General features: G+C 49.6%; 1 protein-coding gene across 17 annotated transcripts in view; it reads left to right on the top strand.

Moving 5' to 3' along the window:
* COL13A1 (collagen type XIII alpha 1 chain) overlaps positions 1-22,366 on the top strand; it is a 55,839-nt gene that overhangs the window by 28,441 nt on the left and 5,032 nt on the right. For 6 of the 17 annotated variants that reach the window (XM_050305635.1, XM_050305631.1, XM_050305633.1 and 3 more), the window contains 23 exons: positions 1,254-1,298; positions 2,963-2,995; positions 3,526-3,552; positions 4,162-4,224; positions 6,035-6,088; positions 7,054-7,140; positions 7,568-7,621; positions 7,819-7,863; positions 8,323-8,391; positions 8,959-8,982; positions 9,406-9,459; positions 10,008-10,052; positions 10,350-10,502; positions 11,248-11,346; positions 11,657-11,710; positions 12,495-12,536; positions 13,024-13,050; positions 14,479-14,559; positions 16,478-16,513; positions 18,244-18,297; positions 18,572-18,625; positions 19,346-19,381; positions 22,201-22,287. In XM_050305635.1, coding sequence (XP_050161592.1) covers positions 1,254-1,298; positions 2,963-2,995; positions 3,526-3,552; positions 4,162-4,224; positions 6,035-6,088; positions 7,054-7,140; positions 7,568-7,621; positions 7,819-7,863; positions 8,323-8,391; positions 8,959-8,982; positions 9,406-9,459; positions 10,008-10,052; positions 10,350-10,502; positions 11,248-11,346; positions 11,657-11,710; positions 12,495-12,536; positions 13,024-13,050; positions 14,479-14,559; positions 16,478-16,513; positions 18,244-18,297; positions 18,572-18,625; positions 19,346-19,381; positions 22,201-22,287 — 1,323 coding nt within the window. The remainder of the gene's footprint in view (positions 1-1,253; positions 1,299-2,962; positions 2,996-3,525; positions 3,553-4,161; positions 4,225-6,034; positions 6,089-7,053; positions 7,141-7,567; positions 7,622-7,818; positions 7,864-8,322; positions 8,392-8,958; positions 8,983-9,405; positions 9,460-10,007; positions 10,053-10,349; positions 10,503-11,247; positions 11,347-11,656; positions 11,711-12,494; positions 12,537-13,023; positions 13,051-14,478; positions 14,560-16,477; positions 16,514-18,243; positions 18,298-18,571; positions 18,626-19,345; positions 19,382-22,200; positions 22,288-22,366) is intronic. The other 11 variants (XM_050305639.1, XM_050305646.1, XM_050305636.1 and 8 more) reach the window with 7 other exon arrangements.

Raw genomic sequence — 22,366 nt, 5'->3', positions numbered from 1 at the left:
CTGCTGGCTTGGCTGCACCGTTCCAGCGCTGCTTTTGATGGGATGCTGCTGCTGCTGCGCGGCTACAGCGCCCTGTGCAGCTCGGAGGGCACCGGGGGATCACAGGGATCAGCCCAGCGGGTGCTCGCTGTGCTACAATGGCTTTCAGACCCAGAAGGGTTTAAAGATGTTTTGGAGAGTTGTTTTTCTCTGGCTCTGGGATTTCTTTCTGCTCTTCAGTGGTGCAGTGTCACGTTTGTTGCTCCCACTCTCTAATTAGCTCTAGTGTCTGTGTGATCCTGCCGGTGCCGGGGCTGTGCCAGCGGGCTGAGGCCATCTACAGAAAACGTAGGGTGGGGTGGTTGCTCTTTAACTTGCCCTTTGTGGGGGGGCTTACCCTGCTGCCTCTCACTGAGGGGGCTTTGCTTGTGCAGGGCTAAATAATTAAGCATCTCTTTAGGCAGGCAGTTTTTCCAGGAAAGTCTCTGGGCTGAGGAATTAGTGTCACGGCCACAGCTGCCCTATGGGGATGGTCTCTGCAAGCAGCATGGGTGTCTCCCAGCAGAAAGCATCGGTCTTCTTTTCTTGGTCTCGCTTAAAAAAACCAGGGAGCATAATTGGGAAGGAGAGTGAGAGAATGGTCCCCATTTTCTATTACAAAGCATTCATAATTATTACTTCACAGCTGAAAATAGGGTAGTTAAGGATGTTGTACAGGGCAGGAGGTGCTCACACTGCCTCATTATGTGTATTATGGTATTAGAAGGTATTTCACAAAATACAGTTCACAGGATGGCACAATTACAAAAAGTGCTTTTAAAAAAGCATATACGTATATCCCTGCTGAATAGTCCTTCCAGGCAAGGACTAAACACCCAGAACAAGACAACAGCAGCATGCAGATTGCCTGAAGAGGTTTTACTTTCCAGTTACCGCCAGACAAAATTCAGGCTAACAGCACAAGGCAAGCCTTGGATTCTCTGCTTCTCCAGATAAGTTTGTTTATCCTGTAGTCACTGCAGACTGAGCGACTCCCTGTGCCCCTGCAGCATGCCATGGCATGGGGTGTGGCAGCAGGGTACATAGCCTGTGGCACTCTAGTGGGGTTAGTCATCCTGTAAGCAACAGGTTTCAGAGGTGCCACTGAAGGGAAATGGCCCTGGTTAGGACAGCCAGCCTGGTGAGCCCAGGAGGGTTTCTCATCACCTGCGCCCTGGGAGGACTCATCTCCTGTCTCTTGCTCTCTTTCTCTGTGTGTCTTGCTCTGCTTCCAGGGGGAGAGAGGCATGCCAGGGCTGCCAGGAAGACATGGCTCTAAGGTACCTTGTAACCAGAGGAGTGATACTTGTCTGCCTGATCTCACCCATAGCACTCGCCTGTCCCTGATGCACAAGCATCGCCTGGAGTTGTGTGTGTGTCTGTTACTCAGTGACTGTCCTCAGCTGAATTATTTCTGCTTCTAAATTGCAAAATATAGGGCCTAATTTATGCAGGGGATGGTGGGGGAAGAAGTGTTTTATCAAGCAAATGGCATGCCCAGTCCAAGGCTGACTTGCAGCATCAGGGCCTTAATGCTTTATGCCAGCGAGAGCGGCCAGTGCCAGTAGGGAATTGGTGTTCTGTAAATTGGGGGTCCCAGGTGACCACAGCAAATGTGGGGTCAGCAGGGCCAACCCAGACTAATGCAGCGGTGAATCAGGGTCAGCGTGTGAGCAACCCTGCATGTCTGTGCGTGGCAGTTTAAGGAGAAGTACTAGAGAATAACCTCATCCACGTTCACTGCCATCTGAAGGCCAAAGAGTGAGGAACAGGCATCCCACCTGCACTGCAAAAGCCTAACCCAAAGCCACTTGCTGCACGTTATCCCTTTTCATGGCTCTCGCCCGTATTCACTGAAACCTACTGACCCTGAGACGATCTGGAATGCTTTTTCCCCCCGTTTATTGCGTAGAATCCCTGATCTCCATCTTCTGTCCTTGTGTTTTTTAGCTTTTGTCCCCGATTTCTGTTTCAGAAAGCTGAGAGGTATGATCCTGCTGCTCTCTGGCTCCCCACTCCTCATTGTTTGAACTTTTCCAAGCTCTTTTCACTTTCAACTTGGCTCCCAGTTCTCCTCTCTGCCTCATGTAGCTACATCCCAATCTCTTACGTTGCCCAACTTCTAACACCTCTTTACCCCCTCCCCTCTTCTTAGCTGTCCCTCATGTTTGCTTTTGTAACTGGACATTTTTGCCAGGACCTAACTAATACTAACACAGGGCATACAGAGACTTCAGAGCAGAGGGTTGAGAGGGACAACCTGATTTTTGCATCAGCGCTGTCGAGGACAATGTGGCAGTGCCTGTGGGAGCAGCTGGCAGGGGCTCTGAGGCTCCTGTCTGGGATGGCAGGGTAGGCTGGACCCCACTCTCCTGTGGTGGTGGCTCGCTCTGTGCTGCAGAATGACACCTGAATGGCAGATGTCTGGCTTCAGAGCTCTCCTGAAAATGTTTTGCTGCAGGGTTTGTCTCCTGTGATAAAAACAGAATGATGGGGAACAAACAGCAAGGCCAAGGCTCTGGGGTATGGGCTGGCCTTTCTCGGGATGCTTGAGCTGATGTATCTGGGCTCAAGTGCTGAACTGGGGGTTTGGTCCTTGGTCTGTCTTTGCATTCCTCAGTTATTTGACACTGTTCTGCTTGTTGGCCTTTGCTTCACTTGCAAGACTAAAACCAGGATGGGGGTGTAAATCTGGTTGTCTTGACTGGGTTGTGCTTTGGAGGAGCTTTCTGGAATGCAGAGCCACTGCCACAGGTGAACGACCTGTGCAGGGAAGGAGAGCGTGTGCTGTGTGGTGTTACAGCATTACTTCTGAGTTGTGGAAAGGAAAAGATGTGGATTTTTGCCTTCTTAGTTCCACCTGGCTGATACTGTTTTGTTTTTTTAAATTTTTGTGTCCGATTAATTTCAAACAAGGCGTTCCTGTCTTTCCTCTCTCTGCCAGGGCGCTCCTGGGATGGCCGCCGCGGGGATGAAGGTCAGTTTGACACTGCAATGCCTTGGGTAGGGCTCGGGCTGGGGCTGGGAGAGCTCAGAGCGCTGGAAAATGGTCGGACAGCTCCCACTAAAGGGAAACATCAGAACTGCCACGCCTTTGGCAGAGGTACAGGACCTGTCTGCAAGCAGCACCGCTCTCGGCTGAGCCTCATCACAGCCTCCCTCTGCACACAAAGCTGGGAGCAGGCAAACTCCAGGAGATGAGTCTTGTCTTACTATGCTCCCTTGTATCTGCTAAGCCTCTTGAAGTACTGCAAGGTGGTTACTCAGTTTTATACAGATGCCATTGCTCTCAAGTTTGCTGGTTTCTTACAGCAGCCTGGGCACGGCTAACGAAGCTAAAACAAACTCCAGGCACAGAAATACGCATCTTAAGCATTCTTATGCTCTTATTTACAAGCCCAAGGGCCCCATAGATTGAAGGTTCTTTTCTCCACTGTGATAGCTCTAGGAAGATTTGTACTCTCTCCTCTGGCTTTTCACTTTATTTTCCTGTTTCTTCCTCACCAGGGCGAGCCTGGGACTCCAGGAGAAAAGGTACTCTCAGAAGGCTTTGCTGTGAGCCTGCACTTCTGTTTGGTTTGTGTAATTTTTTTTCCCCTCCTGGAGCAGCTGAGGGAGCTGAGGGATGGCTCTGTACTTCCCAGTGCCCAAATCCAGGCCCAAATGGCACCTGCCAGTGTAAGCAAAATGGTAATAGGATACAGTGATACCAAGTGAGAGAGGGACCATATTGCAAACATTCCCTCCCTCCTGCTTCTGTCTGTGTGGATGGGAATACCCTCCAGCTGCCTTCCTCCTCTCCTCCCTACTCCACGAAATATGCACAGCACGCTTTGCTTAGTGAATATGTTCCCTCTGTCCCTTCGCCATCCCCTTCACCTCCCAGGACTTCTGAGCCCACCAGCAGCCTTCCCCTGTCCCTGCAGGGGTCTGTTCTGCTGGGAACTGTCTGCCCATGTTCTCAGTGTAGCCTGACATGCTTTGAGTTCCCGAGGCAGGCACAGTACAAAAGTACCCCATCCCTGAGCTCTCCATCCCTGAGCTTTGGTTTGGGAGCAGCTGGCCCCTCTGGTTTGAGGCTGGCTGGGTTGTGTTACAGCCACGTAACAGACGCGTCCTCTGTCTCTTTTCTTCCCCACGAAGGGAGATCCTGGAGTCCCAGGGAGGATGGGCCCCCCAGGTTTGCCAGGGAAGAGGGGGCAGCGGGTAGGACATTGTGTGTTTGGGCTGGGTGTCCTGGCAGTGCCGTGCTGTGTTCCCTGCGAGCGGGAGCTGGCGGGAGCCTGCTGTGTGTTGCATTATTGTGCTTGCAGGGGATTATGTGTCCTTTGCTGGCTCTTGCCCCCTTGGTGAAGTGTGTTTGCGTGTTCCTGCTTGCAGGAGTGGGGGGCTTGGTGGCAGGCAGGGCAGCATGAGATGCCTGGGATGTAGTCTTGTCGTGAGAGTGATTAAGGACAGTGCTGCCTCTCTGTGACTCCAGAAATAACACCCTACAGAGGGATTCAGTAATCTGACCTCCCCCCTCAAGAAATCTGCCGCTTTACACCCTAGTTCTGGCAGCACAAGATGATTTCAGTAGCCCTTATGAACACGTGTATTCAAAACTAGTCCTTGAATGAAAAGCAGCATACTGAGGCAGAATCAGGGATTCACAGAGGCCTGGGACAGGATTAGCCATTATATCTCTGCAAAAGCCCCAAATGCCCAACCTTTTCCTTGGGTCCTACAAACGTTTTCCTTCCTTCCAGAGATAGAAGCATTAATTTACGGCAGCAATGTGCACGTTCCAGCAGGGGGGGCAAGCTGTGGGGGTCTTACAGGTGGCTGGAGGCCAAATTACCTTGGAGAAAGGGGTCACTGCACTCTAGAATTGCCTGAAAAAAAGATTACTGCTAGTTAATTATTTTCCACGGAGCCACCAGTGCATGTCTGTTCGTGGAGCATTGATGCAAGTCCCCTGCATGTCAGACGGGTGCCCTTGAGTTCTGATAAGCAGCACCAGCCTCTGCAGGCAGAAACAGGGCTTCAGGAGCCCTTGTGGAGAGAGCTGGGCACGTGTGTGGGGAAAGAGGATTTGAATTGTTCTGTGTAATCTGTACAAGTCACTAAATCTTGGAGGTGTGAGGGTTGCAGGTAAGAACACACCTTTCCCTGGTGATGCATTTGAAACATCTTTTCAGGGTAGCAGAAACCTCTGATATCTCTCTCTGTCCTGGCAAAATTCACACTCCCAAACAGGACACCGTGCCTGGAACCATGGATGTAGCAGCTGGATGGAATGGGGCTGAATGGAACTTAACTTCAGCATGAAGACTGCTAATTGAGTTCCAATATTGAAAATATGGCCCAGGTTTCACGGTGAACTAAGCAAAGCCACTTCACCAAGGCAGTGCTGTATGCCCTCCATTGTTCCCTGCCTGTGGCATCTCCGTGGTGCCTCACACAGCCCAGCCTGCAGCCCTTGCTCTCCAGGCATCATCTTACACCATCAGCTGCTGTCTTTGCCACTTTTGCCACTCTTGTCTTGGCTGCTTTTCCCAGCCAGTGCGTGTCACAGAGCTTGGCTGCCAGCTGAGATGCTGCACTGCTTGTTTTTTGTAAGAGCACGATGAGACTGGGATTTGGAGTTAGGGAAGAGGGAGCAGGGCGTGGGGAAAGTCCTGTGTGCCAAATAAAACTTGCCCTGGGCAACAGCTTTTCTGCAAGTGAACCAGGGAGATCTGGGGCTGAAGAACTGTCAGGGAAAAAGGATTTAGCAGACCAGAGGGATGCCTGGGGAGACCCTAGATTCCTTTCCCCCTCACCTTCCTTTAGAGAGAAATGGCAGTGATGTGTAGAGATAGTCAAAAGGACAGGTGAAAACATTCACTGCTGGAGGATGCCTTGTCTGTGCCTAAAATAAAATCCCTGGGGAGGGGAGGGAAGGTTTGAAACCAGGAGCAGCTCACCCTTTGGCTGCTCCTCCAGGATGAAGAGCCTGCAGAGGCAGCCCTGACCATGTCTGCTTTGCCAACAGGGTGAGAAGGGACGAGCTGGTGACCCTGGGCTTCCTGGACTCCCTGGGCCAAAGGTTTGTCTCTTCCCTGATATTTTGGTTTTGGTGGGGCCACTCTCCATCCCTTTCCTCCCTCCCACGTGGCGTAGCTCCCACAGCTTAGGTGACTGTGGCAGTGTGTTCTGCAGCACTCAGCTGGGTGTCCATGCCCCAGGGATGTGAGGGGGTACACAGAGGATGACTTCTGGTAAGGAATTCCATGCCCTCATGCACGGTGGGGAGGTTGTGGTCCTGGGAATGGGAGCGTGGGACCGGTAGTTCCAGTAAGTCCATATTAAAAGCATGACCTCGGATGTAAAGTGGCACTCCAGCCTCCCTCTGGCTCCAAGATCCTCCTGTGATGAGGAGATGGGCTTTTTGGGAGCTGCACTGCTGTGCACTGAGTTGGAGGAGTAGCCTTGTGCTCGGAGAGACCTGGGGCAGGTCAGCTAAAGCTAAACCTTGAAACTGGCTTTTCCCCTGTGCTCTGAGGTTTTTAGGTAGAAATCACAGCTTTCAAATCAGACTTTCACAAGGTGCTTTTCCTTTGGGCAAGGGGACAGTGCACTGAATGACAGTGGCCATTTCAGGAAGGTGTGTAATGGCAAAGGTGTCCTGTTACTGCCTTTTTGTCTGCTCTGTGCAAGGGAGGTGGTGTGCGGGTCTGACTGGCTGATGACTACAGCTCCTGAGGGAGGCATTCCAAAGGAAGCCACTGTCAGGTGGTTTTACCAGCTCAGTTTCAACAGCAGAGCACAGCTGTGTTTGAACTGGAGGCCAGGGATGAGGTCTGTGGAGGGGCTTGCCATGGACCCCAGGCAGGACTGGCCTGATTCCTGGCCAGCTCCTGGTTCTGGAGCAGTGCCTTTCTGGACTATCAAGAGTCCAGCTGATGGACCTTGTCTTGGGCCACGGCTCTTGAAGCCAACAGTTTGGCAAGTGAAGTTACTGAGATGGAGAGTCTGATCTGTGACACGTGGCTTGTTCTTCTTTGCAAACAGGGAGATAAGGGAATTGCTGAGAATGCCTTGGTGGGAGCTAAAGGAGAACCTGGCCCTCCAGGTCTGCCTGGACCCCCTGGACCAAAGGTGAGTGATTTTTCCTTCAGGGAGTTGTGTGTTGTGAGGGATTGTGCCCAGCACAAGGTGTGTAGGAAGGAGCAAAGGTTGCATTCATCTGTACCCACCTCTGATTACCGGCTGAAGGGATATCAGGTTCTGCAGGGTGTTTTAGTACCGTTGTTCTGAATGTGAATTGTGTTTCTGGAAGGAAAATCCACTCCTTGTGCTCAAGTAACTCCCCTCTAGGCTCTGAGAAACCAATCTGAAGGTCCTCTCTGCACTGGATGGAACAGAAGGGCTCCTGGTGGGAAGTCGTGGCAGGAGATTTGGGCTTTCTGAGGAGAAGGGATGCTTGGCTGATGCAGTTCTTCCTCCTAGAAATGCAAAGCCAAAGTGAAGTCACCCCTGCTCCACCCAACACAAACCCATCCCTTTCCCTTTCTCTTTCTGCCAGGGAGAAGCTGGTGACGTTGGCCGGCCTGGTGCTGCAGGGTCACAGGGAGAAAAGGTACAGAGAGTTTCTGCACAAACCAGCTCCAGGTTCAGAGGTTCAGTAGCTGCAAGTTTGTTCCTACATGTACAAAATTTGCTGGAAAAGGAGGATTTTAAAATTAAGCTGTTCCAAAGGACCAGCAGAGAATGATTCCTGGAGTTCAAGCAAGTGCAGGGCCAGGCTCTGCTAACAGCATGTTCTTCTTGTTACAGGGGGAACGTGGTTCACCAGGAGACCAGGGACCCATGGGCCCAAGGGTAGGTGTTCCTTCACTAATGAGGAGTTTGGGCCCTTCAGAGGCATCTAGGGATAGTGGGGCCATCCTAACAGTCCAAACTGGGGCTTCCTGCCACTAAAAGTGCTCACAGCTGGGCAATGGCTAAGTTTGAGACAGGCCATTTCTCCACTCCATATCCCACCTCCACATTAGAGGGAAAAAGTCTTGCAAGCCATCTCAGGGTGGCTCCTTTGTAGGATGAGGTGGGTTTGGACATCCCAATCTGAACTCAGGCCCTTGGCCTGTGAGAGAAGGGCAGCTGGGTTGGCTGCACTTCTGTAGTGCTTCCTACCCTACAGAAGCTTTCTGTAATAAATGAAAAATGGCACACTCATGAAACAGGTCCCTCTGAGCCCCCTCTTTCAGGGTGAACCACAGCTCTGAGCACCCCAAGGGAAGGGCAGTCCCAGCCCCTGGCTGAAGAGCTGGTATTTTGCAGGGCCCCAAAGGAGAGCCTGGGAAGGATGAAATGATGGACTATGATGGGAACATCAGTGAAGCTCTCCAGGTGAGCACCTACCCTCCTGTGAGGTGACTGCTGGATGCTTTACAATTTCCCAGGGGATACAGGCAGCTGGGAACGAGGCAGATCTGCTTTTTTTGGCAGTAGCAGCAAAGGGAAACACTTGGACTCTGTGCCATAGTCCCCTCCATCCCACAGCTCCCTGCATGCAGTGTTTTGGTCAGTACCTGGGCACCTTGTTGGGCTGATGGATTAACACCAGTGGGTGTAGAGGTCATGTGAATCCACTCAGGAGTGGCACATGGCGTGGGGTAGGTGGTGAATGAAGGCCTCCAAAGCTTCCTGGGAATTGTGCACTGAGAATGTGCCATGAGTGAGTGGCTGTGCCCAGCTCTGGGTTAGCCTAGATTCCACTTGGGAAAAGGGGAAATTGTAGAATAACAGCTCTGTGGGACTCAGTGAGGTTTTTTTGCTCCTGTTATTTCTGTAGGTTCCTTCGTCAGTTAGGCAAGTGTTAGATTAGTGGAGAACAAACCACCTCCAGGAAAATGCTTCATTTTCTGGTAACTGTTTTAGTTTTTAATTTTAATATTTTTTCCTGTATTTTCCTAGGAAATAAGAACTTTGGCCTTGATGGTGAGTTCCGGTCTTTGCCGTGGGGTTTTACACAAGTAGCCTTCTGTCCATCCTAGGCACAAGGCCTGACAATTTAGGTGCAGCAAAAACATTTGGCCTTTGCTGTTGGGAGCTAAAGCTGGGGCAGCTGACAGCTGAAGGAAGAGCTCATCTTGCCTTCTGATCTTGAATTCTGATCAGGACTTTGATCTCTCTGCTTTAAGAGGTAATACATGCTGCTCAGAACAGAGAGCGCTCAGAAGGAGCAGGGAAGAACAACTCTGAGGACTCTCCACTGCTTGGCTTTCCAGCCAAATATGATTTTAGAAATCCCTTGAAAAGTTCCCTGTGATTTCCCTTTAAACTCCAGAAAGTCTTTGGGTTTCAAAACACAAAAATAGAAGCCCTGTTGATGATATGAAAATATTTTTTTTCTTTATCTAGGGACCCCCAGGACTTCCAGGTGTGGCTGGACCTCCAGGGCCACCAGGACAGAAGGTACTGGCTCAGTTCAGCACTTGCAGAGCTTAAGGAAACACAAGAGTGGCCCAGACAGAATTCCCAGCCACAACTGTCCCCAGTGCTCCTATCTCTTTGTCCAGCATTCTTGGACTGTCCTGATGGCCTCTACCACTCCTCCTCATGCACAGTATCCTGAAAATCTCTTTTCCCACAATGATAATGCCTTATCTGAAAGATGAAGGATCCTTTCTACTTGCCCTCCCCTTCAGGAGGCAGCTTGTGGGAATTGCACTCTGTGGGACTGTGTCGGTTGGGGTCTGTGTTCCAGCACTGGGGCTGTGAACTGGCAGTCAGGATCAACAAGACCTGGAAAATGCTCACTCAGGCAGTCACACAATGTATTGTTTCAGCAGGGGCTTCCATGCTTTATTTTCTGTAACTACAGAAACCCCAATTTTTTCCACCCTTTTTTCCCTGTGATTAGTCCCTGCAGACTGTTTCTGCAGTGCCCATCCTTCATTGTCACAGTGAAGGAGTCACAACAGCTGCTTTCAAACTGCCAGAGTAACAATTCTGTGTTTCAGGGTGAAATTGGCTTGCCAGGTCCTCCAGGCCACGATGGAGAGAAGGTAAGGCACGATGCTCTTCCCTTCAGTGGCCTTACCTGGAGTCAGTGTGTCCCACCTCTGTCACTGAACCAGCACAGTTGCTTTTCCCACAGGGGAAAACAGTATTTTCCTTCACAAAAGCGAGCATTAATGGTTTATCAGTGTCCTAACACTTGTCATGGCAGTGCTACTTTGTCCTGTCTCCAAAGGGCACAGCCATGAGGGACAGGATGAGCAGTGGGAGAGGCTTGGGGCAGGCAGGAGTAAACTTTCTCTTATCTGTAAAAACTTCACTTTGTGTTGTGTGAATTTTTTTAGGGACCACGTGGCAAGCCTGGAGAAATGGGCCCCCCTGGCCCTCAGGGACTGCCAGGAAAGGATGGACCCCCAGGAATAAAGGGAGAGCCAGGCCACGCTGGGGTCAGAGGAGAGAAGGGTGATAAGGGAGAGCCAGGACAAACAGGCTCACCGGTGAGTAAACCAAAGCCTCCCAGAGTAGTGGTGGTTACCCAGGTTATGGGCAAGGCCCTGGGGCTCCTTGGGCACCTCTGGGCCCCTCTGAGGTGGGTGCTGCTGTGTGAAGTGTGACACTACAGAAGTGAGATCCTGGCCTCTGGCAGATGTGCTGTCCCTGCTGCCTGCCCTGTGTCCCTCAGCTTGCTGCCTGGCGTGCTGCTGGCACTGACTGTGAGCAAGGAGGCTGAGGCACCAGCACACCCCATCCTGGGAGGGCACCTGCATGGGGTGACATCCCTGCCACTAACGGAGGCACAGTGCCTGGGCTCCCAGCTCATCCATCACAGCTTTGTGTCCCCAGCACTGCTCAAGGGGGTTTTATGCGACGACTTCCTGCCTCTCTACAAGATCACTAGGACAAAACTCCTGCTGTCTCAAGAGCTGGCTGTTGGGGAGTGATTGCTAGCATGGACTCCAGCAACCTGCATAACCACGAGCAGAACATGGAGGCAGGAAAGCAGTACCCCATCCCCGCTCTGGGGACTGGCACATCCGCAGTGGCAGGAGGATGCTCAGCCATTTGCTCGTTCACTTCCAATACTGGCAAAGCCCAGCATTTCCCCGGGCACCTGATGGATGTCTGGGGTTTTCAGAGTGCTCTTGGGATGGCCAGAACCAGTCTCAACTCCTGCAGTGATGTCTTGTGTGTCTGCCTGACTTAGTCTTGAAAAAAAATCCACAAGTCTGTCTTGATCCATAGGGTCTAGATGGCCCCACTGGAGAGAAAGGCGAACGAGGTGACCAAGGGATGCCAGGACCGTCAGGATTGCCAGGTCCCATTGGACTTCCAGGACTGACAGTAAGAATGGGAAAGTCAGGCTGTTCTTTCCTTCTTGGTAGAGAGAAAACAGCACAGAGAAGCACACAAGGGTTCATTTCCCAAAGTGCTGAGTGTCCCGGGAGCCTCAGAGCCCTGCCCCTTAATTAGGTGTCACAGAATGTCCGTCGGGTCTGCAGCAGCAGGCAGGGAATGTGGAATACATGATCTGCTCCCACTCCTCCCCGGGGGAGCTGCTGCTGGCCAGCACGTGGGTGGTTCACAGATGGCTTCTGATGGAGGGAGACTCCGGAGCACAGCGGGTGGTGACAGGGTCTGTTGTTGTGTGCAGGGAGAGAAGGGTGAGCCTGGGGAACACGGAGACAAAGGAAATCCAGGAGAATCGGTAGGTCACCTTTCCTGTGTTCCTTCTGCAACCTGGGCAGCAGGGGAGGGATGATTTGTCAGCAGAGCTGCTGGAAACAGGCACATCCCACCTCTGGTGACACCCCCCTCAGTGAGGACAGCAAGGCCTCATCTCATGGGACTGGATCACCAACCACCTCTAGCTCCTGATGCCACCCTTTCCCTGACACAAGAACAGTCTATCTCACAACCAGCAGTCAACAGGGAATGCCTGGGGAAGAACAGAAGATCTTGGAAAGCGTAACAAATATTTTCCCCAGCATTTGCAGTACAAGGGTTTCCTAGCAGTACTTGCATATATATATGTATATATACATACACGTTTGGTTTTTTTCAGTAGGGTTCTTGAATTTGCCCATTCTGCCCCCAGAACTCACCCCTAGCTGTTGGGAGTGCCCTGCAGCAAGGAGTCCCACGGGCTATTGACATATGTGGAGACAGCCACCTTCTTCCCTAGCTTTTGCTCTTTGATCCTGTGCCTCCTTGCAGGAACTGTAGTAGAGTAGTGGAAGTGGACATTTCTTTGGAAAAAACCTCACTGCTTTCCCTCCTCCTAAATATTTGCAACTGCTGCATAACCTTCTCCAGCATCCTGCTGCTGCTTCCCAGTCACTCTGTCCTGGATCTCTGCTGCTTCCTAATGCAGTCCTTAGGGGGAGTCCAGCTCTCCCAGCCCTGGCAGGGCTCTGCTGCACCCTGTGCCCTGTCTGCCTTTGTCTCATGGGCAGCACACTGACAGTGACTTCTCCTGCTTTGCTTTCCAGATATCTGGCCCCCCCGGACCCCAAGGCCCTCCTGGACCTCCAGTAAGTTTTGAGTGATTCACCTCAGGAGCAAAGCACTGGGAATGGGGATGGAGTGGGAAGTGGCCAGGGAGGATTCTGTGTGGAGAAAACAGGCAGAACCACTGCAGTGTTGAAATGGGAACAGGTATCACTTCCAAACCCACCCCCAGGGTAGGTCAGAGCTACGGTGAGCTGGGTGGGCACAGAGAGGAGGTTATGTTAGTCTGAGATGAAAGGGAAGACAGTGGTAAGATGGGATGGATGGGATTAAAGGGATCGACTGCAGAAATGGTCCTAATAGCATCCCTGGCCCCCTGCCAGGGTGTGCTTGGCAAGAACCTCCTCGTTTCCAGATGGGAACAGTACATGAAGTGCCCGTGACACAAATAAAGAGGCCTCTGTGCCCTCAGGAAGCGAAAGCTCTGTACTGAACACTGAGCTGGGATACCTGGAGTTCAGAGCCCATCCTGAAACATTACTCATATCTTGTCTCTCATCCCAAATACAGGGTCTTCAGGGCGTCCCAGGACCCAAGGTAAGGCTGCAAAACGTTACATCCTGAAACTTTACTGAAGTTGTCCTAGGTGCTAGAATTCCCTTCAGTAACAACTTCTTAGTTTTCACATAGTACTTTTCTTCCGTCTTCATAAGAGGACAAATCCTTCTGGATGTTTTCTTGAAGGAAATGGATCTGCAGCTCTCACTTTAGGGCCCAAAAAACTGATTGTTCCCTCCAGTTTTCACCCAGACAAGTGGGAAGTCACTGGTCCACAGAAATCTTCCCATGAGAACACAGCTGAAATGTTTGCCTGAAGGGTAAAGGTCTGTACAGCAGGATGAACAAACATCATGCAGCCCTAAGTAACTGAAGGGTACCTTGAAAGGAGCCTTGAAATTACCCTGAACATTCTGCTGTAAAGCACTTGAGAACTTCCCTATCCCTGGTGGTGAGAAGCTTTCTAATCTCCCTCTAAATGCTCAGCCTGCACCATTGCTTTACCTGCTGTAAATCAGCTCCTAGAGAAAAAATAGTTGAGTGGAAATATTCAAGGAGAGCTGCATCTTTCCTCTGACGTTCTGGGCAAAGATTGGAAAACGTGGCAAACATCTTAATTCTTCTGGTCATCCTCAGTATTTGGCCACCAGCACTGTTGGGGTGCTGAAGGGGATGGTGTCCTTATCCTGATTCCCCTTTCCTCCAGGTGTTACTACAGACACAGTTATCTGTCAGGTCTGTAACTCAGCAGCCACTGCTATCAGGTGGCTGGGAGACTTGTGTAAGAGACTGTGCAAACCTGGTTCTTCTGACACTCCTGTATCAAAATGCAACCAAAGTAATGTCTTAAAATGCCTCATGAACAGGAATGAGGGGAAGGAAGCTTTGGGTTACGCTCTGAATTTGTGAGGAAAAAATTATTTAATATATTGTGTTTTGTTTAGTATTGTTTTATAGTTCATAATACAGAATTTAAAAAATACAGTTGGGAAAGGAATGATGAAATTATTTTCTCCAACTGTTTAAACTGATGCCTTTGCATTTGCAAAAGTCTTTGCAAAGGTGACTTCTGCATGATTTTTCTTCAAAGCTTGTAGACCTGTCATTCACTTCCAATGAATCCACGTCTTAAAATGTAAACCCACCCTATCAGATAACCTCAGGTTATTTATCTATAAATATCTGTACAGCAACAACAGCAGGGAGAGCAGCACAGGAGTGAGCCCAGTTCCCCTTTGAACTCACAGGGCCTGAGTCTCCTCCATCTGCCACTGACTTAGAACAGGTGCTCACATGGGGAATATGACTGAAAGTGGTTTTCTTCAGATTGGGCTGAGAATTGGGCTAGAACATTACTCTGGTGCCTCCCGTGTCCCCCCTGCTGCTCTGGGGCTCTCTGAAGGGAGGAATGTTGCTTATATAAGTGCTGTTATGGTGGGTTTATTTTCTGCTCCATCCTTCCTTTAGGGGGAAGCAGGGATTGATGGAGTGAAAGGAGAGAAGGGTGCCCAGGGTGAAAAAGGAGACAGAGGGCCACTGGGATTACCCGTAAGTATCCAGGAAGCAAACAGCACTTTGGGAGCCAAACTTGTGTCCGCTGTAAAAAGATCCCTCAATAGGAGACGCACGCGGGGATTTGATACGTAAAGACAGAGAAAGAGATGGTCTATAAATAACTGTGCCTTTGCTCTGTACAGAGCCCTCAACTTTCAGATCTGGTGAATAGATCAGTGACCACTTTCTTTCTTCCTGCTTCTGGGAGGATTGGGAAAAACAAGCAGTAGCTTTCCTGGGGGATCTCTGCGCTTCAGGGCAAGGGGACAAGACCAGAAACAGAAGTCAGAGGTGGAAATGGCAATGCCTTCCCAGCCACTTGTCACCTGGGCCAAGCTTTGTACAAGGCGTGGTGGTTCTCAGTGCACCCAGGTTCTTCAGTAGCCAAAACATTCCTGTCTCTTCTGCCACGGAATCAGTGCTTTCCCTGCCCTGGCGTGTCCCTGCTGTGTGTGAACTAAGTCCCTTTAGCCTCTGTTAGTGCACTGGCAGCCAGAGGAATTGTGGCACAATATGTTACAGAGAAGTTGCAGGAGCTTTAGATGCAAATCTGGGGACTTGGAGAAGCTCTTCGGTCACATCTGCTAAAGCCCACTGTGTGAGCTGACAGCTGATAACGAGTTAGTGGTAACTTAGTCCCACCCACTCGCTCCACCAGCCCCCAAGTTCTCTCCTCATAAACAGCACTGGTGGCACAGTACACCCTCTCCCTTTCCTGAATGCTCTGCCTGGAATGAGCACTGCAGAGTGCATCTCCTGTACTGTGTGACTTTGTTGTCCTGTGTTTGACCACCCAGATCCCTTGTCCCTCACTTTGGCTGAAATGTGCGTGTCTTTGTTTGTAAAACGTTTTCCTCCTTTAGTTGTGCTGTGTAGCTGTTCCCTTCCAGGGCCTGAATGCATCCCCTCTAAGTCCAGGCCCCCAAGTGAGCTCACATGAGTGTATTCCTGTGGCTCCAGGCAGAGCCAGTGGGGAGAAAGCAGTGCTTTGGGAAGGCTCAAAGGCAGAGGACGGTCCTCTGAGAAAGGCAAACAGAAGCTTTCTGTGGAGATGGCTATTTCCTCAAAGCTGTGGGGTATCTGGACTGGGGAAGGAGGTCCTTGTGACAGTCTGAGCAGATGATGCCCCAGCAATTGTCCTGACCAGCCCATCAGCATGACAGGGAATGTGCTGACTGCTTCTCCTAGAGCAGTAAGCCCCATGAGCCCCCAGGGTCCCTTGGCTTTTCGTGTCACTCTTCCTGAGCTGTGGAGGGGGGAAGGCTCAGAAGTGTCCTCTGGGAAATACTTTGTTTGGATCAGCTCTATCAGCTGGCCAACCAGGAAGCAGTTACTGAGCTGCTGGTGGGATCAGACACTGTGGACCTTATATCCCTTCTCAGAGCCACTGAACTCTGTTCCTAAGCTTTTCCATGCCTGATCCAGTGTGTCTTCAGCCTGTCAAACTAAATGCAGTGCCAAACAGGTACTCAACTATTTCAGACTCTGTAAAATCCTGCAGCTGGACCTGCTGCCTTTTCCTGCGTGACTTAGGGCTTGACATGATGCCAGCATTTCAGCTGCAATTGTCTGCAATAGCCTCGGGCTTCTCTACAGCAATGCAGGTCCAGCTCTGCTGTCACATTGTTTTCAAGACCTATCCCAGAACAGCTGCTTCCCCAGGGGTTTTCTTGGTGGCACTGAGAGAAGGAAACTGGCCCTCTTTAAGAGGATCTAAAAGTTGCAGGTCGACATTATGTGTATTCAGTGTTTCTATGTTTTTGTTGGTTTGCTTGTAAGTACCATCGCCTGTCCTTGAGATCTTAATTTTTGTTAATTGCAAGCACATGTTTGTCTCAAGTCACTGCTTCACTCACCTCTCCCCTCCTGTCTCCTCCTGCCTTGTTTTTGTGAACCTTCCCCGTCTGTTCAGGGTGCTTCAGGTTTAGACGGCAGGCCTGGACCACCGGTGAGTTCCATTTCTCCGTTGCCCTACGTTCCTCCTCCCCAGTTCCGTGATTTGTTCTGTGTCTTCTTTGTTCACACCAGGAATAACCTTAATTTTTTCCAAAGCAGGCTTGGGAGGGTGGCTAAACTTAAACTGGGGAGTGATGTCACACATTTGTCTTTTTTGATGCTATGATCTGTCTGAATCCTGGGGTCACAGCCGCCTTGTTCCACTTCGTCTCAGTAACAAGACGAATGAAACCTCTGCATGGTTCCATGATGTTCTGTTCTCCTGTCCTCTCTGTCCTGAGGGGTTTCCCTCCTGTAGTTCTCCACGGTAGCCTTGCTTGCTGCCTTTACGTAACAGGAGCTCTTCAGTTTTGTCTGAGGCGTGATAACACTGGAGCGTTTTGTCCTGTGACAGGAACCTTCATGTCAGCTGCTCTGACTTCCCAACAGAAGCTGAATGGCAGCTTGTACACTCACTTGTTTGGGGATATTGTAGATTTAATTTTATAGATGTGCAAGGGAGACCTCATGTATTCCAAGGCACTGAGGGATGGCTAAATGCAGGCAGTTAAGATTTCCATGGTTGTATGAATCCAAGGAGAGCCCGATTTTTCTTATTTCCTTCACCACGCTGAAGTTGTGCTGCACGAGCTACTCCTCCCCTTGTATTCTGCAGATCTGAACTTGTCTGAAAACCTGTCCTGATCCACGTGAATCATCCTGCTCACATTAGAGGGGTTACTTCAGTGACTAAGGGTTGCAGGCTGACATTAAAATGTACAAACCCCTTTGCCTTAAGGCTCTTAGAAGAATTCCCGAGCCTTGGTTCTTCCTAGGAGGCAGATAATATGCCTCAAAAGTGTCCCTTTGTTGAGGCTCCATGATGGAAGTGTAGATCCATACCTGTGTGGTTAGCAAGGTGTGGATGGAGTTCAAGGAGTCTGTACAGAGTTGGAAGTGCCCAGATCCCATTCTTAGCCAGAAGGACTATTGCTGAACTGGTGCACTGCCCACATTAAAGATCAGCTTTGGCTCATTCACTTCCCAAAGCCCCAGCAAGTTTCAGGAGCGCTGGGAAGGAAGTTTGGTATGTTAGTGGGGGATGGCCCCTGTGTCAGAGGGTTAGGAACAACACTGGATTTTCCTGTTGGCATGACTGGGGGCCTGGTGGAGTGACAGGAATGGCAAAGAGGGAACAGAGGGACTGAAGGGTACCCCTCGTAGTTCACATCTGTGCCTGTGCACCCCTGCATTCCTTGCTGCACCACGGGGTCTGTCACCTTGCATGCACAACTCACTGGCTGCCACCACATAACCAAATGCTTTCCATTGATTCTGTGGGGGGGGGAGAGAGAAAATAAGGAACTAAAGGAAAAGAGAATTGCCTAACATAATTCTAAATGGCCTGTATTCTGCTACAGCTTTCAGCTTTGTCTGATACAAAGTAGAGAGAAAGGATTCCTGTCTGTGGAGTTGGTAGAAATGCCTGCTGAAACAATTGTCAAGGGAAAGCTTCAAAATTAAAAATAAGGCTCTGTACAAGGGTGCTGGTGGGATTTAACTTAGCAGCTCCCATTGTTCAAACTGCCACCAACACTGAAAGCTGTAGTGGTGCGAGGTGCCTTCCACCACCAGACTGTCCTTCCACGCTGTGCTTTTCCTGAGGGAGCAGTGGTGTCTCCTGGCTTTAATGAGGCCCTAGAATAAAAACATCCTGATGTGTTTTCCTTCCTACAACTGCAGGGTACTCCAGGACCAATTGGGGTTGCAGGACCAGCAGGACCAAAAGGAGAAAGGGTGAGTTTGTATCAGAACTGGCTGATGCTCTGTAACTTCTCTGAAGATACAACAGCTCTGAGGGATAGAGGAGCTCTAGGCTTTTCCAGAGATGGAACTGCCCTCTCCCTGAGCAGACAAGACCCTCAACTGGGCCTCTTTGATGTCTGAGTACCTCATCCTTGGGGTTTTAGGTGCTCTGAATGCATCCTTTGCTTTTTCTTCTCTAGTGCTCTGCTGCCTGTTTGTACTGAGTAGGAATGTAGCAATTTCTGCTCTTTTGTCTCCATTTCAGGGCAGTAAAGGAGATCCTGGAGTTGCAGGACCAATGGGGCCAGCAGGGCTTCCTGTAAGTATGGGAATACAAGGGGTTTATCTACACAGCCTGTTTCCTTGGCAGCTGAAGATGCTGCAGTAATCCGGGGTTTGCAGTTGCAGCTGGGTTGAGTGCAACTCATCACAAACCTTTGCTCACTAAGGGGGTGACAGAAAGAGCTCAAGAGCAGTGACTCAGAGGGAGGAGGAGGAAGCTGAAGGGAAACTGTTAGTTCACCTTGGTCCTCGAGCTACCAAAAGAAGCTGAGTGGGGCTCCCAGGATAGGTGTCTTAGTCCAAAATGCTGCTTTGGAGCACATCTGCTCCCTTTACTTTTCCCAGCCTGGCTGGGAGAGCCCTGTCCTGTCATTGCAGGGACAAAAGCTGCCTCTAGTGAGGTTAATTAATTCCACTGTTTGGGATTGTTTTTTAACAAACAGGGCCAGTGTTGAAACTCTAGTGTCATGTAATGGTGAAGCTGCTTCGTTGTTTAACACAAAAAAGAAGCTTACTGCTTTTTTCAGGGATTGCCTTCTCCAAACTGGTTTAGTTTTTATCTGAAGAACCCTTAGAGCAGAGCAGTGCTGTTACAGCCTGGATGGTCTGATGGAGAGGAGGTTGTCTGCTGGAAAAGTTTTGTGTGTTTGTAACATAGGTGGAAAAAACCCAAACTCCTGAGCATGCATTCTTCGAGTGGGAATACAGTGAGACCTGCTTGTTTTAAAATATTTTATTTTATGTTGATGCATTTCAGGGTTTACAAGGTCTGCCTGGTGACAAGGGAATCCGGGTAAGTTACCAGGCAAACTTCTTGTATTTAATTACTAACACATTTAATTACCCAGGGACAGTCCAGTTAACTCTGAGCAGCTCTCGTAGCCAGCATGTGTTTGTCTGCTACACCTTCACACCAGTGACTTTGCACACCTGGGTTTTAGAAGGTGATACCTGTAGCTTGTCCCATCACCTGGGACATTGTGGCACGTCTGTCTGAAGGCCGAGGGAGGATTTTCCGATGTGTTCCTTGCTGTCACAGCTCTGTTCTCACCAAAGCATGGCTCTCCATGTGTAGTTCAGTTAGGCCAGCGTGCTGTGCTTTAGGAAATCCTGCTTATCTACTTGCTGATGTGTGTGAGTTCCCATGAGAAGTAGCTGAGGTGCAGCCAGCAAATCTTATTTTAGTACTTTTAAATTCCCCCTGAAGCATGAAAAAGAAGGTCGTCCTCGAGCAAACACTCCTCCAGAGAACTTGGAAGATGGAAGTTTAGAAAAGATAAATTAAATTTGCCTGCCTTTAAGAGCCAGACATGAAATCTCTTCAGGCATTATCCGGAATGGATGTGATGGTGAAGAGTTGGGTCAAAACCAGTAACATGAATGGCAGCCTGTCCATTGTACCCCCTCTGCTAATTGAAAAATAAACATTACCAAGGAGTGTATGTTGAGAAGCTCCTTCTTTTTCATCAGGTTTTCTTGCCTGTTAAAGCTCTGAATCTTTTTGATAAAGACACTTGCGAGCTGTAGTTGAATATAATTTATATTTAGAAATACAAATGACTGCTGGATTTGAGTCTTTGTAAGATAACAATTGTATCAATGTCAAGCAGTTCAAGACAGTACAAATGTGTGTACTCACACACCTCTCCATAAGACTGGTATCACCTAAATCTGTCTGAAAAAGTAAATTTTATAGTGCATGTGCCCGTGTGGTGATTTCATTGTATGGATTTGCTTTTGGTACATAGTGAGTGTTCTCTGTCCTCCATCTGCAATGGATTTCTGACCTTACTCTGCACAGAAAGGGCAGTTTTGTAAAGCAGCAGCCAACTGGCATCTTAAACTAGGGGAGAAAGGTTCAAGGGAGCCCCAGAGTTCTCCCCTTTTTTAATCATTGCGTTTCTGGCTTTGCTTCTTAACTTCCTCTTCACTAACATGTGTTTTGTTTTGTTTGTGTGGCTTCTAAACAAAAAGTAACTCTTAATTCCTAGACTTTTTCAGTTGGTTTTTAAACTGGGTATCTTAGGAAGATCTTTCATTGGCATGGGTAATGGTAGATGGGATTTTTCTGAGCTGTGGCGTAAAAGCAAGTGAAACTGGGAGAAATTGCAGCTCCTTGTGGAGGATGAGTTGGAAAGCACAAGTGGGAAGTTGTCCTGGCCCCTTGAAGCGTGCGTGCACTTTGCATCGCTGCAACCCACAGTTTGCAATGATGAAAAAGTGTGAGGAGCTTGAGAGCGTAAATCAAAAAAAGCAATATCTTAGCAGATGGGGGCCTGGAAAATGAGTAGAGGGGCTTCCCCTTACTCATCCTAAAGTCCCAGACAATTTGCCAAAATTCTGCCTGTTCCTTTAGGCAGAGCAGGGCTCTTTGAACCCCAGAAACGTTCCTGCTGCCCTCTGCTCGGAGTGGGAGACGAGCGTAGCTGTGCCCGGGGTCGGGCCCTGGGTAGGGACGGGAACAGGCAGAGTTTTGTGTAACCCAGCTGAAAAAGTGTGACCCCTGAACTTTTGCTGCCAACCTGTTGCCTTCACTGTTATTTTAATGCCTGTGTGGTTTTTTTTCTTCTGTGTATGTGCATCTTCCTCGCTCCTACAGGTCCACCTTTGTCCCCTTTATCCCTCCGTCCTGTTCCGCCTTTCTTCCTGGTTCCTTCCTCCTGCCTCCAGAGCAATCCATGCCGCACTTTTCCTGGATTATCCTCTCCATTCCTGTGCTTGGCTCTGGGTGACTTCTCCTCATTGCCTCTCCTCTCCCATCCATTTCTTTTGCCAGCTTTGGGTTTAACGCTTTTTTTTTTTTTTTTAAGAAGAAACAGCAGCCCGTGCTGTCTGACTTTATCCCTTAATTCCTTTAACGCTCCCTACAAGTTTTGAGTTCAGTTCCCTGTGCAGCCCTTTCCCCTGTTTCATGCTCAGCAGCTCTGAGAATTTTGTGTTCTACAGGAAGATTTGGTACAGGTGTAAGTGGCAAATACCACCCTAAACCCTTGTGCTGCCAGGGGAGAGGGTCAGGGAGCAGCTGCTGCCCTGTGGCTGGGCTAGTCCCTGGTTTTTTTGGGAGAGCACTACTCAGAGCATCCCAAAGGGCTGTGTGGACTCTCAGGGCTGAGTACTGCCTTTATTCCCTGGCTGAGAGTTCTCTGAGTGAGACTTCCATTAAAAATGAGAATTCAGAGCGGTAAAAAAAAATATCTTGGTGCCATCCCAGAACTCCAGTGGCAGAGGAGGGACCTTCCCAGCCAGCTGCAGGTTGAGGATTGAGAAGGGGTGGCACACTGCTGGCTAGGGGAGTGTTTGCCCATCCTGTGTGCCTGTTCCCTGAGGTGCCTCTTTCTGGAGTGTGGGAAGCCCCAAGAAGTCCTCTGATGATCCCTTTGATGCTGAGCCCTCCCAGTCTGTCAGTGTGGGACTGCAGCCACAGCCAGTGTGTTTATGCAGCTCAGTTACAGCTCAGCAGCTCTTCACTTTACATCTCAAATGGAGATTTCTTTTAAAATGTTTCCTAAATGTTTATCCTTTTTTTAAACTATCGCTGACATTTGTTTGAAATGGATGATCCTAAAGCTTTTGTGTATTCTTTTTTTTCTCGGACTAAACTATTATTTACAGGGGGAGAGGGGCAAGAAAGGCTCTAGAGGGTCTAAAGGGGATAAGGGAGACCAAGGAGCGCCTGGATTAGATGCACCCTGTCCGTTGGTATGTTCTGTTTCATCAAATGTATTGTTTTAAGATGTGTTGATGGGGAAGACAGAAGGAAATCATAACATAAATAATG

This window comes from Myiozetetes cayanensis, unplaced genomic scaffold (genome assembly GCF_022539395.1).
Source record: "Myiozetetes cayanensis isolate MyiCay16 unplaced genomic scaffold, myiCay2020 scf10, whole genome shotgun sequence".
NCBI classification, from domain to species: Eukaryota; Metazoa; Chordata; class Aves; order Passeriformes; family Tyrannidae; genus Myiozetetes; species Myiozetetes cayanensis.
The sequence above is the reverse complement of the archived record's forward strand: the minus strand, read 5'-3'. Positions and strand labels throughout refer to the sequence as shown.